At 45.8% G+C, this 16,971-nt stretch overlaps 1 protein-coding gene across 1 annotated transcript; it reads left to right on the top strand.

Annotated features, from left to right (window-relative positions):
- The first annotated feature begins 2,113 nt into the window (after window positions 1-2,113).
- Window positions 2,114-15,533, top strand: PAN2 (poly(A) specific ribonuclease subunit PAN2). The gene is made up of 25 exons (XM_007955127.2): window positions 2,114-2,395; window positions 5,785-5,954; window positions 6,062-6,182; window positions 6,351-6,428; window positions 6,821-7,088; window positions 7,474-7,816; window positions 8,019-8,115; window positions 9,160-9,279; window positions 9,493-9,612; window positions 9,876-10,004; window positions 10,135-10,334; window positions 10,442-10,578; window positions 10,717-10,823; window positions 11,037-11,135; window positions 11,839-11,912; window positions 12,017-12,164; window positions 12,455-12,598; window positions 12,732-12,791; window positions 13,015-13,105; window positions 13,805-13,962; window positions 14,054-14,197; window positions 14,332-14,511; window positions 14,632-14,725; window positions 14,952-15,149; window positions 15,499-15,533. Exons 1-25 carry the CDS (start codon window positions 2,114-2,116, stop codon window positions 15,531-15,533), a joined length of 3,597 nt encoding a protein of 1,198 aa, XP_007953318.1.
- Window positions 15,534-16,971: the final 1,438 nt, after the last annotated feature.

The raw sequence follows: 16,971 nt of genomic DNA, 5'->3' as shown, positions 1-16,971 counted from the left end.
TTCCACCAGATTCCCTCTGTAGTTTTTAGAAACAGTGGTTAATGTTGTTGTTGTTTCGTGCCGTGGAGTCGGATCCGACTCATACCGACCCCTCCTTGGGTTTCCGAGTATCACTACAGAAGTAGATTGCCCCATCTTCCTTCCGAGGAGTGGCTGGTGGGTATGAACCGCCAGCCTTCTGGTTAACAGTCAAGTAAGTGCCTTAGGCACTATGTTACCAGAGCTCCCACAGTGGTTAATAGGTGAGCTAAAGTGCCCTGGAGATATCTTAAATTCTGGATCCCTTCCAAAGTAGTTCAAACTCACAGCTGGACCCCAACAATCCTTCCGAATAGCTGCTGTGAAATAATCCATGTAAGTTTTGGGCAGGCAAATGTCTCAATTTGTCATATTTATCCTCTGGCGGATAAACTCCAGCTGTATAAGCCAGGGGAATTTGCCAGTTTGAGGAGCTTGTTCTCTGGGAATGTTCCTGGGGCCTCAGAGTGGGTACAATCACTGTGTGAGTTTCAGATGGATGCCTTAAGAATCCTAGAAGATGCAGCCACTTGGACGGTGTCAAGCGTCTTTCTCCCGCTTCCTTTTTAGCTCCTTATCTGAAAACGATAGGAAATGCCAGCGAGTTTCAGGGGCAGAAGGGTCAGAGGTGGTGGGTAGCTTACAAGAGCACTGCGGGGAGAGGGGGTGGTACAGATCACGCTGGGAATATCCAGCAGTCAAGTCCCCAAACTGCCCGTGGGCGCCTATTTTAGTTTCTAGAGTTATAACCCAGAAAACCAAACCCAATGCCATCAGTCGATTCCAACTCATAGCGACCCTATAGGGCAGAGTATTAGTTTCCAAAGGCTTAATCTTAACTGAAGCAGAAAGCGTCATCTTTGCAGCTGGTAGGTTCCAATGGTTAGCAGTCAAATGCCTTAACCACTGTATCACCAGAGCTCCTTCTACAGTTATAAGGGACAAAAAAGTCCGGCGTCCAAGTTTGGAGCTCTTTTATTTATTTATTTTTTCAAAAAGACTTAAGAGGTGCTTCTCACAATTCCAAACAGAAGCAAGGCTCACTCTGTTTGTCCCCATGTGCGCCCCGTAACTCTCGTTTTTTGCCTAGCATCTGCGTCACGCGTTCCCTCCTGAAGCCGCCTATACCTGTTTCCTTCTGATTGGCCCAGACGCTGCCCGAACTGATCCTGATTGGAAGCTGCAACTGGGAGTGGACGTCCTTCCCTTCTTAGGGTTAGGTTGAGCCTGAGGCGCGGGGGAGAATTGGGGAAACTGGAATTTCCCGCGGAGCTGACGGCGCTTGCTCTCCCCCTACTCGTTTTAATTCCACGCGCTCCAAAATGTCCGCCATGGAGAAATCTTGGTAATGACCCATTCCCCATAAGCATCCCAGGAACACATCTGACCTCTGCCCTAATCCCTCCCCTCCCTGCCTCCTGGGGGAGAATTCTGGGTAACTGATTTCTCTGTTTCCCCTAGAGGATTCTGGGTAACTATCCATTACCATCACCTCCCCCTACCCCCGCCCCAACTGTGGATAACTGGCCCTTCTTGTTTTTCCCTGAAGAATACTAAGTAGCTTCATTGCAGAGGATTCTTGTTCTCCTTACCTCTCAACTCCCCACCCACAATTCTGGGAAAGAAACACTTTAGTCCCTTTTTCCTGTCCTCCCTCCCCCCAGCAATTTCTGCCCCCTTCAGTTGATGGTTCAGAAGTGATCCAAGCAAGTGAAATGTGAAGGAAAGGGAAAGGGAAGTCAAGGATTAGATTAGGGGTGGTGGCGGGAGTGGACAGAGGATTTAGAGGAGGAGGGAAAGGGACAATGGCACTCCTATCTCCACCCATTGCTCATCCTCTTCCTGCCTGTTTATCCCCTACCTGGCAGCCTCACCCCTTCCTGCCTTATTGCCCTCTTTCCCACACAACCTAGAAGACACTAAGTACCAAAAGCTGGGCCTACCCCTGACTCAGCTACCTCTTTCCCCTTGCAGGCCATGATGTTCATTCTGTATCCACTGGTGCTGTGCTGTCCTGCTGAAGGTTGGGTCAGGCATCTAAGAGGGCTGTGGCAGGGAAGGGTGTGACCTGGGTTTTATTGCTGCCATTATCATCATGAACTTCGAGGGTCTGGACCCTGGACTGGCAGAGTATGCCCCAACCATGCATTCTGCCCTGGACCCTGTCCTGGATGCCCATCTGAACCCAAGTCTGCTGCAGAATGTGGAGCTGGACCCAGAGGGAGTGGCCTTGGAGGCTCTTCCAGTCCAAGAGTCCATGCACATAATGGAAGGAGTCTACTCTGAATTGCACAGTGTGGTGGCTGATGTAGGCGTCCCTGTCTCCGTCTCTCACTTTGACTTGCACGAGGAGATGCTGTGGGTGGGGAGCCACAGGGTAAGAACCCCTTTGTAAGAGCTGAAGGAGGTGTTGGAAGTCTTGTCTGGTTTTAGCCCAAGGGTAGCTATTTTGCAGGGAGTCGGAAATAAGCTGAGGTGTTGAGAGCTGGGTCTTTAGTCAAGCCAAGAGGAGGAGGGTGGAAGGAGCAAAGGGGGAATCATAGAATAGAAGGATGAGTTGCACAGCTGTTGTTTTTCAGAAGGCATCCCACTATTACCACAATTTTGCCTATCCCATAGTTTGATTAATCTTAATAACTGTACGCATCAGTTTTGTAGATAACTAAATCCAATCTCTAAAGCCCCTCCTGTTTTTATAATGATAGAATGTTTAAATGTATGTTTCTGAATATCTTACATGGGCTATTTTGTCTTCTCTGGATGATTGTAATCTCTCCAAGAGCAGTTATCAATGCCAATTAAAAAAAAAAATTGTATTCATATTGCCAATATGCTATGGACCCCAAAAGTTTTGTAAGAAATAACATGCTGTCCGTAGTTTACTAATTTACCTTCCATAGGGTGTGAATTATTTTTCCATTGTTGTTGTTGTTATGTGCCGTCGAGTCAAACCTGACTCATAGCGACCCCTCCTTGGGTTTCCGAGGCAGTATCACTACGGAAGTAGGATTGCCCAACCTTCCTTCCGAGGAGTGGCTGGTGGGTTTGAACCGCCAGCCGTCTGGTTAGCAGGCAAGTGTCTTAGCCACTATGCTACCAGAGCTCCCATTTTTCCATTAGAAGGGATCTATTTTTTGTGTTTCATTAAGTAGGGAGTGTCTACTACCATGCTAGGCACAGGGAATAAAGCTGAATTAAACATAATCTGTGCCTTTAAGGAGTTCACAGGACAGTGAGGAAAAATAAAAAAAGACATAGATAGTTTTATAGTAGAAAGTGTCATTGTGGAAATAAGTGCTGGATGCTAGAGAGCACAGAAGATGGTCAGAGAGGGCTTCCAAGAGGAAGTGACACTGAAATGATCTTGAAAGATGAGCAGGTATCAGGTGAAGAAGAGGGGAAAAGGCTGTCTTGGCAAAAGCAATAGGATAAACAAAGATAAACAGGATGGTGAGTACAGAGTACAGAAACTACAGGTCATTAGGTTTTGCTGGACTGGAAACTGAAGCTAAAGAGGTAGACATTTATTCATTCAACCAGTGTTACGAGCATTTACTAGGTACCAGACCTTGTTCTAGAGTCTGAGTTTGGGATAAGACAACAAAAATACATAAGGGAATTGAGGGTGGGAAATGTTGCCATTTTAGATAGTTGGTCAAGGAAGTTCTCTTTAATAAAGTCACATTTAGGTAGACATCTAGATGCAGGCCAAGATGTCCATTTTAGGCCAATTAGAAGGGAGGGAGGGAGCCATGCAGATATCTGGGGAAGAACATTTTGGAGAACTTCCTGTGCTATGTTAGGAGCTTAGACTTGATTCTTCAGGCTATTGAAGGTCTGGTTTGCATTCTAGGTGGGGTACAAGGTTCTAGTATAGAGTTTGATTTAAGAGGGAAGGGGCAGGGCTAGAAGCAGTGAGATCAGTTTGCAGGCTATTGCAGTTGTTGGCATAAAATATGGTGAAGGCCTGAATTAAGCACAGTAGAGATAAATATACAAGAACAGATATGGGAAATACTAAGGGATAAATAGGAATTAGCTGGTGGTGTAATGCTTAAGGCATTTGACTGCTATCCAGAAGACTGGGAGTTCAAACCCACTAGCCACTCCTCGGAAGAGAAACTGGACAGTCTACTTCTGTAGAGATGATGTTGTTAGGTGCCGCTGAGTCGGACCTGACTCATATCGACCCCTCCTTGGGTTTCCCAGGCAGTAACACTACAGAAGTAGATTACTCAATCTTCCTTCAGAGGAGTGGCTGGTGGGTTTGAACCTCCAGCCTTCTGGTTAGCAGTCGGAAATCCAAGGAGGGGTTGCTATGAGTTGAAAGCAACTCTATGGCAATGAGTTTGTTTGTTTGTTTTAGCTGACTACCAGAAATATGGCCTAGTCAACTGGGTAGATCATGTTACTACAGGGAATACAGTAAGAATTGAAATGGGGAAAGATGGTGAATTCAGGATGTAATGAGTTTGATGTTCTTAGGGAATACCTAAGGAGAAATGTTTAGCAGGTATTTGGATGCATAAATCAAGCTTAGGCAGTGGTCTGAGCTAGGGAAGGAAATTAGGAATCATCATTTTTAAGATGGATGTTATCCATGAAGAATTGTCTCCTTTGCGATGAAATTAGGAATCATCATTTTTAAGATGGATGTTATCCATGAAGAATTGTCTCCTTTGCTGTGAGACCAGAAGAACTAGGTGGTGCCTGGCTACCACTACTGAACATTTAGAAGAATAGTGATCAAAAGGGGGAAACTTCAGAATATAATTTAAAATTCTCATGGAATCCACACTTTCTGGAGCCATGATGAACCCCTAAAACCATTGCCCTGAGATAATTTTTAAACCTTAAACCAAATATATCCCCTGAAGTTGTCCTAAAACCCAAGCAATAGTTTAGCTTAACTAGTAAAGAATATCTGCCGTGAGCACTGTGCTCCTTTAAGATCTGTCTATATGGGATCAACTTGACAGCAGCACCTTGAAAGATGAGATAGAAACCTTAGGGAGGTGTATATTAATGGGGAAAGAACAACTCAGAAAAGGAGGGTGAGAATAGTTGCACAACTTGAAGAATGTAATCATTGTCACTGAATTGTACATGTAGAAATGGTTGCATTGATATATATTTTTCTGTGCGTATTCTCAGCACAAAACTGAAATAAATTATTTTTTAAAAAAAGCTGATGAAACCATGACTGTGGATAAGATTACCTAGGAAGACAAGCAGAGTGAGAAGATGGTGGGCTGGGAACAGCTGTGTTTGAAGAATGGTAAGAATGACTGGAGACATAGGAGAAGGGACGATCTAACAACAGGAGAGCATGATGTTGGAAATCAAGGGAGAATGAGTTTCACATTCTCTCTATTCCAGCCTGGGACCCAGAGTACATATTTCGCAGATGGCTGGTAGAGATAAGGCTTGACTGTGGAACATAAGAAAGCCTGTGGAGGATTGGACCTGTGTCCCTGACTTTTGAGCATTATTCTAATCAACTGAGCCATTATCCAACAAAATCATTGTGAGGATAAAATGAGGTAGAGGCTACAAAAGAACTTTGTAAAGCTTTAAACAAAAGTAAGGTAGAATTTATTATCAATGTCTTTATCACTAGCTTGTTAGCTTTATGCCTCAGTTACTGGTAGCCAGAAACACTAGACAATGGAAAAAAGACTGGGAAATGCCCAGTTTCTGATATGCATTTGCAATGACACCCTCTCCACTCAGAGGGTGTCCCTGTCATCCATTTGTCCCGTGCAGGGTCACGCCACTTCATTTTTTGGCCCGGCCTTGGAGCGCTACTCATCCTTTCAAGTCAATGGTAGTGATGACATCCGGCAGATCCAGAGCCTAGAGAATGGTATCCTTTTTCTCACCAAGAACAACCTCAAGTATATGGCCCGTGGGGGCCTAATTATATTTGATTACCTGTAAGTGGCTTCTCAGCCCTGGGCTGGGAAAGAGGGTCCCTCAGTGGGAAGGCTAAGGGTTGACGGCTCATGAGACTGTGGGCCTTAGCCTTTCCTCCCCGCCACAGGCTGGATGAGAGTGAGGACATGCACAGTCTCCTGCTCACTGACAGCAGCACTCTGCTCATTGGTGGGCTGCAGAACCACATATTGGAGATTGACCTTAATACTGTCCAGGAGACTCAGAAGGTACAAGGCAGGGGCAAGGAAGGACTATGCAGTGGGGGATTATGGGGGGCGGGGACAGATATACCTGAGTTGGGAAGGTATCTGAGATGTGCATGTGACTTTTCTCTCCCTTTGGTTTGTGGGAGGAGTCATTCTTCTCAGGTTGGTTTTTCCTCCTTTCTTCCCTAGTATGCAGTTGAGACGCCTGGAGTCACCATCATGAGACAGACAAATCGTTTCTTCTTCTGTGGCCATACATCTGGCAAGGTAGCCATGTTCCATTTTTCCTCCCACTATGGGACTCTGTTTCACCAAATACCTGATTGGGTTCTGCCTCTTCCTCAACTCAGATTGTAGTTGGATTAGAGATGACAGATGGCAGGATTGAATTCACTTCCTATTTAGCCTCGTTAAACTAGGAGATTATCTTGCAGCCTGAGGTTTGCTATCATAACTAGGTACCTTAGAGGCAGGATGGAAAACAGAAGTTCTCTTTGGGGGCCCTTCTAGCTCTTGGCTTCCCTTTTTGCTTTTTCTGTGTTCTAAGTGTCCATATCTTAGAGCCTGTGTTTCCCATGGTAGGCGTCTCACAGGATTAGGTAAGTGGCAGCTACTCTTCTTGATAACAGAGTTGGCAGTAACAGAGTTCTCTTCTTCAGGTTTCCCTGCGAGACCTCCGCACTTTTAAGGTGGAGCATGAGTTTGATGCCTTCTCGGGGAGTCTGTCAGATTTTGATGTGCATGGCAACCTGTTGGCCTCTTGCGGCTTCTCCAGCCGTCTCACTGGCCTGGCCTGTGACCGTTTCCTCAAGGTGTATGACCTGCGTATGATGCGTGCCATCACACCACTTCAAGTACATGTGGATCCTGCCTTCTTACGCTTCATCCCTACCTATACTTCTCGTCTTGCTATCATCTCCCAGTCGGGTATGAAGGGGACGTAAGATGAGGTAGGACGGGTTGATGAGCAAAGGGAAACTAGGCAGTACCAGAAAAGTTGGAGGAAAAAGTAACCTTTCACTTGGGTCCCAGGGTCTCACTTAGGTTTCATTAGAGATTAGAACTTTTATTTTCTCCTTGGGTATGAAGAACAGGAAAGATAATAAAGGTGGAATAGACAAAACAGCTCTAGACTTTCCCTTTGCTGAGTAGCAAACCTCCCTGTGGTTTATGGGGAAACATCAGATGACTCTCTACCACTTGGCATGAATTTGAGGCCCGTATTGCAGAGGAAGAGGGTAGGAAGGGGATAAAAGGATGGCTGTCTTCTACCTTCCAGAGTTCATTCAGTGTGCTTCCTCCTCTCTCCTAGGGCATTGTCAGTTCTGTGAGCCCACAGGCCTGGCTAACCCAGCAGACATCTTCCATGTGAATCCTGTGGGGCCTCTGCTGATGACATTTGATGTGTCAGCCAGCAAGCAAGCCCTCGCCTTTGGGGATTCTGAGGGCTGTGTGCATCTCTGGACCGATTCCCCTGAGCCTTCCTTCAACCCCTACTCCCGTGAAACCGAATTTGCTTTGCCCTGTCTTGTGGACTCACTGCCGCCTCTAGACTGGAGCCAGGACCTGCTGCCTCTTTCCCTCATCCCTGTCCCACTCACCACTGACACACTGCTCTCTGACTGGCCTGCTGCCAACTCTGCTCCAGCTCCAAGGTTGTACTTCACATCTGGGCCAAAACGAGGGGAGGGGAAAGGGCTAAGATACTAGGATTCTCTGCTAGCCCTATTACTGTTCTCCTCCTTTCCTGATTTTTGTCTATTTTCAGTATTTTCTTTTTCCTGGACCCTTGGGGATTGGAGACTGGATGGGTAGATACCACAACCCTTCAAACCTTAGAAATATGCTGCATTATAGGCGAGCACCACCTGTGGATGCAGAGATTCTGCGTACCATGAAGAAGGTGGGCTTCATTGGCTATGCGCCCAACCCCCGCACCAGGCTGCGCAATCAGGTGTGTTCAGAGAGGAGAGGGTCAACCCCCATCCCAGCCCATTGGGGTTTCTCCTTTTTCTTTTTCTCCTTTCATTTTCAGTCAGTCAGTGAAGGCTTCTGAGGGCCTACTGAATTGAAGTTACTATGTTAGGTTCTAGAGAAGATGCAGAGACACAGAAGTTAGAGCCCTTGCTCTTAAGAACTTGACTGTATGATTGTTGAAGATTAGACATATCCATATATAAAATACTGATTTATGTTCTATCTCTAAATGGTAAAATGAATGTTATAGGCATTCAGTGCCAGAGCTGTTTGGAGGGAACTGTTACCCTGGGCTGGAATGGTCAGGGAAGGCATGATGAAAGAGGTAGGTATTAAACAAGAGAAGTTGGATCCAGGTAATAGTAACAGGAGAATACACAAGTAGATAGAGCTGTGTTAATAAAGGTTTCAAGGGGCATAAATGCAAAAGGTATGTTTAAGGGAGAGTATGAGTATACTAGCATAGGTGAAGTAGCTATTAGTATTGGGAGGTAGTGAGAGATTAAGGTTAGAAAGGGCCAGATTAGGAAGCCTGGAGTACCAGTGTGTAATGAAAGAAGTGATAGACCCCGAAGAGGTAACTATCGGGAGGAAGTGGAAGGGGAGCTGTTGCATTGTGGTAAATTGTGGTCAATGACATGAGACAAAGTATATGTGAACTACTGTATGGAAAGTGAATTTGCTCTGTAAATTTTCACCCAAATCACAATTTAAAAAAAAAAGAAGTGATACCCTGAAAGTAGCATTCTGGGAAGGAAAGTTTGGTAGTTGGTTGGGCAGAGTGAATGTGGGGGTGTCCATTGTGGAGGTCATCACAGTTGTCTAGCTGTGATATAATGAAGTAGAGGTATGGCAGTGGGAATAAATGGGGAAGAAGTGGATGCTGAAAATTCTGTGAAGGAAGAGAAGTTTCAGGACTTGGTGGTTCTTTCAATGTTGGGATAAAGGTTGGGGGAAGCAAAGATGATTAAAACATCCAACAAAGTTGACTTTTTCTTTTTTTAAAAAAAAAAACCCTTAGATTCCTTACCGACTCAAGGAGTTGGACAGTGAATTTGATAGCTTCAGCCAGGTCACTGAGTCACCAATAGGGCGGGAAGAGGAGCCACATCTCCACATGGTCTCTAAGAAATACCGCAAGGTGCGGGGGACACTAAGATGGGCTCTGTGTGATATGGGAAAAGGTGCCTGGGGAAGGGGATTATATGAGAAAAGTTGAAGCCTCAGTTAGTCATGAGTCCCACACTTACTACCCTGGACCCAGGAGGGAGGTTCTGGGGAAGCTTATGGCTGCTAGGAAGAGTGGGAGACTCTAAAGATATGCTCACTCCTGCTCAAACTGTTTCTACCTCAGGTGACTATCAAGTACTCCAAGTTAGGGCTGGAAGACTTTGATTTTAAACACTACAATAAGACCCTGTTTGCTGGATTAGAGCCCCACATCCCTAATGCCTACTGTAACTGCATGATCCAGGTAAGGGTGGGGTAGTCTATGACTTGAACATGTCTACCACCTTTCTTTTTCCCTGTGGCCCCACAACCTCTACTCTTTTTTAGATCTCCGCTACCAAGCCCACTTTATCATGACCACCTCTACCATTCTTCCTTCCCCCACAGCCTTCACACCTCTGTGAGCACCACTTCCTTCAGTGGACTGCTGCTTTGTATTTGCCACCAGCTCTCTTAACCTCTGTATCTCTCCTACTTCCCATGTCAGTTTCCTGCTCTTCTTTCCAGGTGCTCTATTTCCTGGAGCCTGTTCGCTGTCTAATCCAGAACCACCTTTGCCAAAAGGAATTCTGCCTGGCATGTGAACTGGGCTTTCTCTTCCATATGTTGGACCTCTCCCGTGGTGACCCTTGCCAGGTGAATGCATGGAGATCTGGGGTATTTAAAATGCAAGGGGAAGGGAGGCATACAGTTGGCAGGGATACCTCTGTGCAAATGATCACAAGAGAGAAAATAACTTCCCACCAACACACTTCCTGGATTCTAGGGCAATAATTTTCTTCGTGCATTCCGTACCATTCCTGAGGCCTCAGCCCTTGGCCTGATCCTGGCAGACTCAGATGAGGCTTCAGGCAAGGGCAATCTGGCCAGGCTCATCCAGAGGTGGAATCGTTTCATTCTCACTCAGCTGCATCAGGATATGCAGGAGCTGGAAGTACCCCAGGCTTATCGAGGTGCTGGAGGCAGGTATGATATGGGGACAGGAGTAGTTAAAGCCACCATGGAAAGCCCCTCTGTGATGTAAAGGGTCTCCTAACTCCCTCATTGTGCATGTATTGTGCTTCCCACTCTAGCAGCTTTTGCTCATCTGGGGACTCTGTCATTGGGCAACTGTTCAGCTGTGAGATGGAGAACTGCAGCCTCTGCCGCTGTGGCAGTGAGACCGTGCGAGCCTCCTCCACCCTGCTCTTCACACTCTCCTACCCTGAGGGTAGCAACGGTGGTATACCCTACAGCTGGGTTGGGAAGCCTCCCCCAAATATCCTGTCACATCAAGGAGGGGGTGTTGTGGGACACTAACCATGGGTAGAGGGGAGAATCTGGAGTGAAGCATCCAATTTCCTCTCAGATAAAACTGGGAAGAACTATGACTTTGCCCAGGTCCTAAAGCGAAGCATCTGCCTGGAACAGAATACACAGGCCTGGTGTGACAACTGTGAAAAGTACCAACCCACGGTGAGTGGACTGTTGCATTGGACAAGAGCTCTGCTGTGTTGGGAACTCAACCACAGTTTCATCTGGGACTGGCTGTGTCTGCACTACCATCTAGGGATCTGTGAGTGGGAGGAACCCCAGTTTGAGGATGCAGACCCAGATTTTACTGTTCTTGCTCAGGTTTTTTTTTCCTTGCAGGCTCCCTGTCATTCCTTGTTTGTTTTGTCTGCTCAGATTCAGACCCGCAATATCCGCCATTTGCCAGATATTCTTGTCATCAACTGCGAAGTAAACAGCTCAAAAGAGGCTGAGTTCTGGAGGATGCAAGCTGAGGTGAGGGCTGGGGCTGGAAAAGGGACCTTAGCAATTAGTCTGAGGGACTAATAGACCACAGGAACCTCAGCCTACATGACCTTGAAACCAGAAGAACCAGATGGTGCCTGGCTACTACTGCCAACCATTCGGAAAGGGATCAAAATTAGAGATCCTGGATGAAGTGGGAGAAAAATGTGGAAAAAAACTCAAAATCATAAAATAGACCAGGCTTACTGGTCTCTTAGACTGGTGAACCCTTGAGACTATGGCCCTAAGTCACCCTTCAGGCCTGAAATTGAAGAATTGAACTTATTCCTGTGGCTTACCTTCTAGCCAAATAATAGATTGGTCTACAGGATGAATAATTTTATCAGGTATGTACATGACTTATAACAACCATGGGAGATTAGAAGGGCAGCATTTGCATAGGGAGAAAGCTCGGAGAGGACAGGAATGCATAGGAAAGAAGGACACGGAAAAAGGTAACCACAGGGAGGAAGTGGGAAGAGAGCTGTTACATTGTGGGCACTGCAGTATTTGTCACGAAACAAAATGTGTATGAACTATTGAATGGAAAAGGAATTTACTCTGTAAACTTTGACTCAAATCACAATTAAAAAGAAATAGGGTTTTCAGGAGTAGATTTTAATGTTCTCTACCCTCTGATCTTCATATATGATTATGTTTCTGAGAAATCAGATGTTCTCCCCTTTGTGTTCAGTTTGCTTTCAAGATGGCAATAAAGAAGCATGGTGGGGAAATCTCCAAGAACAAGGAATTTGCTTTGGCTGATTGGTAGGTACTGTCTTGGAGTGGTCAAAGAATTGAACTAGCCAGTGGCTTCTCTTATCACTGGCTAGATCTCTTCACAACCAATTTCTAATTCTCCTGTCCTGTAGGAAGGAGCTAGGGAGTCCAGAGGGCATGCTGATATATCCCTCCATTGAGGAGTTGAAGAATGTCTGGCTTCCTTTCTCCATTCGCATGAAGATGACCAAGAACAAAGGGCTGGATGTTTGCAATTGGACTGATGGGGCTGAGGTTCAGGTTGTTGGAAAATGGGGAAGAAGAAGGGGAATAAGGGAAAGAAGGTGGGGGCAGAAGGTAAAGCAGAGCAGGGACTTGTAGAGGGAAAGGGGAGGGAATAAAATAATACCAGTTGTGGGATTTTCCAGAGTGACTCAGGTCAGTGTTTGAAGTCATAGATGAGCTAGGGTGGAGATAACCCACCCTAGTCCCTAGTCCTTTGTGCCCCCAACTCCCTGTCCTCTATCCCCATTCCCCTTCCTTCCCCATCCTTAAACTTAGCTTAGCAGCCTGGGTATCCCCCCTCACAGTGGGGCCCAGCCAGGGCAGAGGAGGAGCATGGTGTCTATGTGTATGACCTGATGGCTACTGTGGTACACATCCTGGACTCACGCACAGGGGGCAGCCTGGTGGCTCACATCAAAGTTGGAGAGACCTACCATCAGCGCAAGGAGGTAAGTAAGGTGGTACAGAGTGGGGACACTTCTGGTCATGGCCACAGAGGAGTCCCAGGTCTGTTTCTATCTTGAATCTGAGCCAGAGCTGTCCAACCATCACTTTGGGATCAGTCTTTCTCTACCTCCACAGGGCGTTACTCACCAACAGTGGTATCTCTTCAATGACTTCCTTATTGAACCTATTGATAAGGTTAGTTGCAACACATTTCATTCCCCCTTCCATCTCCCATTTTTCTAGCATCTTCACCCTCAGGACCCTAGGGAATTCCAGGCAGATTCAGGAGGGAAAGATATGTCTGCCAATAAAGCATTAGCAGAGCTAAAAATAGTACTTGAGTCCTGTCCTGTGTCTGATTTGGGAAAAGAAAAAAGGGCTATATATATAAGCCATAACTGCTTTTTCTCTTCTATAGCATGAAGCTGTGCAGTTTGACATGAATTGGAAAGTACCTGCTATCCTTTATTATGTCAAAAGGAATCTCAATTCCAAATACAACCTGAACAGTAAGTGGTACAGAGTAGGCCCAAGGGTGTGGGCAGTTTAGAATGGTCTTTGGGAAGAGATCTGTGAAATACTTTGTTAGGTTTAGGATTAGTAACCAGTATTATTATCTCCCCAGATATTAGAGATTAAAGAGATTCTAAAAAAACGTAAACTAAGGCAATTCCTATTTATTAGGCCTTAACTTTAGAAGCTGGAGATCCTGAGGGCAAAGTGGGAAAAGCAGGAGGGAGGATAACAAGGAAATGGAACAGCTCATTGAAGTCTGGTCAGAATGGCTAAGTTTATGACTTCACGTATCATCATTACAAGCTTTCTTATCACTGAGTGAAGATTTCTTTTTTTGGAGATGAACTCATTATTAAGTCCCTTTTTGGTACCTTCAGACCATAAACTTTTTGTAAACTTTAAAACATAAAAGTTTCTCTGTAAACTTTTTTTTCCTGGATTTTCTAAGCTAAGGCCCAATGTGAAAATTTTACTCTTTCCATCTCTGTTTTTTTCTTAGCCAGTTTCTTGATACTATTCTGATTTCATTTGTCTGCCTGCTCCATTCATTATACATCATCTTGTTATTCACATGCTTTGATTATTGAAAGATCACAGTACAGACCCAGAGTCTCTGGCCAGTCAGCCTGGGATTCCCTCCCCTGGTTGCTTCCCATTCTCCAGGCAACTGTCCTCTGCCTTTTCTCTTTTAGTCAAGAACCCTATTGAGGCAAATGTCCTCTTGGCTGAAGCCTCATTAGCACGGAAACAGCGGAAAACACATACTACCTTCATTCCACTGATGCTGAATGAGATGCCACAGGTTGGGGATCTGGTGGGCCTGGATGCTGAGTTTGTCACTCTTAATGAGGTAACCAAGACCAGAACGATGGGGCGCTGGAGCAGAACTTGGAGGAGTTGCAGGCATTCCTTTGATTTCCTTATTAACTCTTCTCACGTAGGAGGAAGCAGAGTTGCGCAGTGATGGCACCAAGTCTACCATTAAACCAAGCCAGATGTCAGTAGCAAGGATTACTTGTGTTCGAGGCCAGGGACCCAATGAGGGTATCCCCTTTATTGATGACTACATCTCTACACAGGAGCAGGTATTAGGGCATGGGGTACATGTGAGGCAGACCCTGTGCTTTTACAGAATGGTCTGGAACCCAGGGGAAGATTGTGGTAGGGGGAGATTCTGCACCTCACTTCCTGGGTTACTTGTTCTTTTCTTTATTCTTAGGTGGTAGATTACTTGACTCAATACTCAGGGATAAAGCCAGGAGACCTTGATGCCAAGATCTCCTCCAAGCATCTCACGACTCTCAAGTCTACCTACTTAAAGCTCCGTTTTCTGATAGATATTGGAGTCAAGTTTGTGGGTCATGGTCTACAGAAGGACTTCCGGGTCATCAACCTCATGGTTCGGGCAGAGCTCTTTTAAGAGTCTTTGAGACTGGGCCCCTCAGGGTGTAGAATTGTGCTTTTGGAGAATGGCAAGTTATAGATCCCCTACCCTCAGCCTCTCTTTTGTCTTTGCCAGGTGCCCAAGGACCAAGTCCTTGACACTGTTTACTTGTTCCATATGCCCCGAAAACGAATGATTTCCCTGCGATTTCTTGCTTGGTACTTTCTGGGTAAGTTATACTTGTAAGGCCTCCATGATGCTTATAAAGAGCAGGAAAACATGTTGGAGGGTCAAGGTGGAGAGGGGAATATCCTGAGTTAATGGTGAAAGTTATTGTGCAAAAATGTTGGACGCTTTCCCTTAAAGGCAGCCAGGTTTCTTGTTGTTTTCTGGGAGGCAGGAGTAGGGATCTTCCTTAGGTAGGTCCCAAATTCTTTTACCTCTATTTCCACTAGACCTGAAGATTCAAGGGGAGACCCATGACAGTATTGAGGATGCCCGCACAGCCCTTCAGCTCTACCGGAAGTATCTGGAGCTAAGCAAGAACGGCACTGAGCCTGAGTCCTTCCACAAAGTGCTCAAGGGTCTTTATGAGAAGGGCCGAAAGATGGACTGGAAAGTGCCCGAGCCTGAAGGCCAGACAAGTCCCAAGAGTAAGCACTGGGATGGGACAGGGGTAACTGAACTGGGTAGGTTTAATTTGTATGTGGGGATTATACCCACCACAATGATGATGATGCTGATGCTGATACGATGATTCATACCTTTTATCTGTAAAGCATTTAACAGTTTACAAACTACTCAATCCTTCCAACAATCAGTGAAACAGATTTTATTATTGAAATTCTTCATAGGTCTTACAACCTCCTCTTAACCCAGTTCTAAAATGTTTGAAGCCAGGTCCATATCCTCTTTTCTTTGCATTTTGCTGTGTAAGAAACATCCCAGGTGGTTTCTCTTTACATACCTTAAGGGTTGTGCTTCTGGTTTTGTCTCTGACAGATGCAGCTGTCTTCTCCTCAGTGCTGGCACTATGACCCACCTTCTCTCAACAAATCGTTCCTCTCCCTCCAGTGCTCTGTGGCCCCAGAACTGGGACATGGTTTCCCAGGTTGGCTGTACTCTGTCCACTTCCAGATCTGGACCTGATCAGGGTCTACAGTTGGTGCTATAAAAAGAAATGAAATGCAACAGAATCATTGCAGAGGATCTAGAAGCCAGATTCCGTCTTCATCCTTTGTAAAATAGTGGATTAGAAACAGTCTAGAACTGACCCAGATGGAAAGTGATGGGTATTCTTAATAAATATCCTGGGTAATTATGCAGATTAAGAAGATCCTGAAACCAAAACTTTTGGTTCCCAGCCAGCTGGGAACCAAAGTCCTGGACATGACAGAGGATGTAGCTCAGGAATTAGCTCAAATCTCTGACTGGTTGAAGGGTGTCTGAAGGAGCCAGCATGTAGTGTCTTGGTGGCTCAGGCAAACTAGTGTTGCCAATAGCAGCATTGCCAAAAGGGCCTTTGGGTCTTGGACAAAGCTTGGCTGTTGGCTTCCTGCTGACAGCTGAGAAGCATCTGTCTTCCATCCACACTCTTGTCCTAAGTTTTGTTTTCTTATAAATTTTTAAAATTTGTTTTAAACTGCATGTTTTATAAAATTAAAAAAAAAATTAATTGGCTATCATTTATTCCATTAGAGAAGTGTGAATGTGTGGTTCACTGACCAGCCCTTCCTTTATTCTTTGTGTTGGCTTCTTCTAAAAACGAAGGTTTTTAAAATTCCAACCTAAAAATGAAAGTAAAGCTCTGGAATACAAACTTATGCATACTAGAGAAAAGTAATTCTTTCTTTCCTGCATAATGTGAGGTCTCTGCTGTAGCCAAGGTTGGTTTCCTAGCTTTAAAAAGCAGTCGAAAAGTTGACAAACTACAGGTCCCAGAGTATCTTAAAACCTGTACATACTGAAAAAAGATTTGTATGAACTGCGGTGCTTCCTGGGAGATGGAGTTCTCTGTACATTAAAACCTGGGTTTCTCACCCGTTAGCAGCTCACCTTTCCTGTTGAACGTTCTACTCCACCTAGCTTGACACACACTTCCGCCTGAAGGCCCCCATACACCACACACCAGGCACCGGCTCTGCCCTAGTTCGAGGACACTCCTATTCTCCCGCTGACCCTCTCATGGTCACGTGGATCTCCCCGCCACGCAAGTCTGGGTCCTTCTACGAGCGGCTGGGGTCCTCTCTCCCTTAAGCCGCTCCTACGCTGCCTGTTCGCGCGAGAATTTGGAGAGCTGGGTTTCGGATCAGCCTGGCGTGGAGCTCTCACGGTAGTGCACCAGAGCCCTGCTTAAGCGCACAGTGTGCTGAGAGGCAGGTCAGGCAGCTGCTGGGGCACTCTGTGTCTGGAAGGCACCTTAGCACTCTGGAGAAGCCTGGACAGCCCTGATCCCCGCCCCCCGCAGCAAGGTGC

The sequence above is a fragment of the Orycteropus afer genome, unplaced genomic scaffold, assembly GCF_000298275.1.
Source record: "Orycteropus afer afer isolate SDZICR_OR568_19922 unplaced genomic scaffold, OryAfe1.0 scaffold00490, whole genome shotgun sequence".
NCBI classification, from domain to species: domain Eukaryota; kingdom Metazoa; phylum Chordata; class Mammalia; order Tubulidentata; family Orycteropodidae; genus Orycteropus; species Orycteropus afer.
The sequence above is the reverse complement of the archived record's forward strand: the minus strand, read 5'-3'. Positions and strand labels throughout refer to the sequence as shown.

What these genes read in the sequence shown, in the direction of transcription:
- PAN2 (XM_007955127.2), top strand. Translation starts at nt 2,114, where the DNA reads ATGAACTTCGAGGGTCTGGACCCTGGACTGGCAGAGTATGCCCCAACC. An exon ending in CTAATTATATTTGATTACCT is followed by an intron (nt 5,955 to 6,061) that starts GTAAGTGGCTTC and finishes TCCCCGCCACAG; the next exon opens with GCTGGATGAGAGTGAGGACA. An exon ending in CCCGTGGTGACCCTTGCCAG is followed by an intron (nt 10,005 to 10,134) that starts GTGAATGCATGG and finishes CCTGGATTCTAG; the next exon opens with GGCAATAATTTTCTTCGTGC.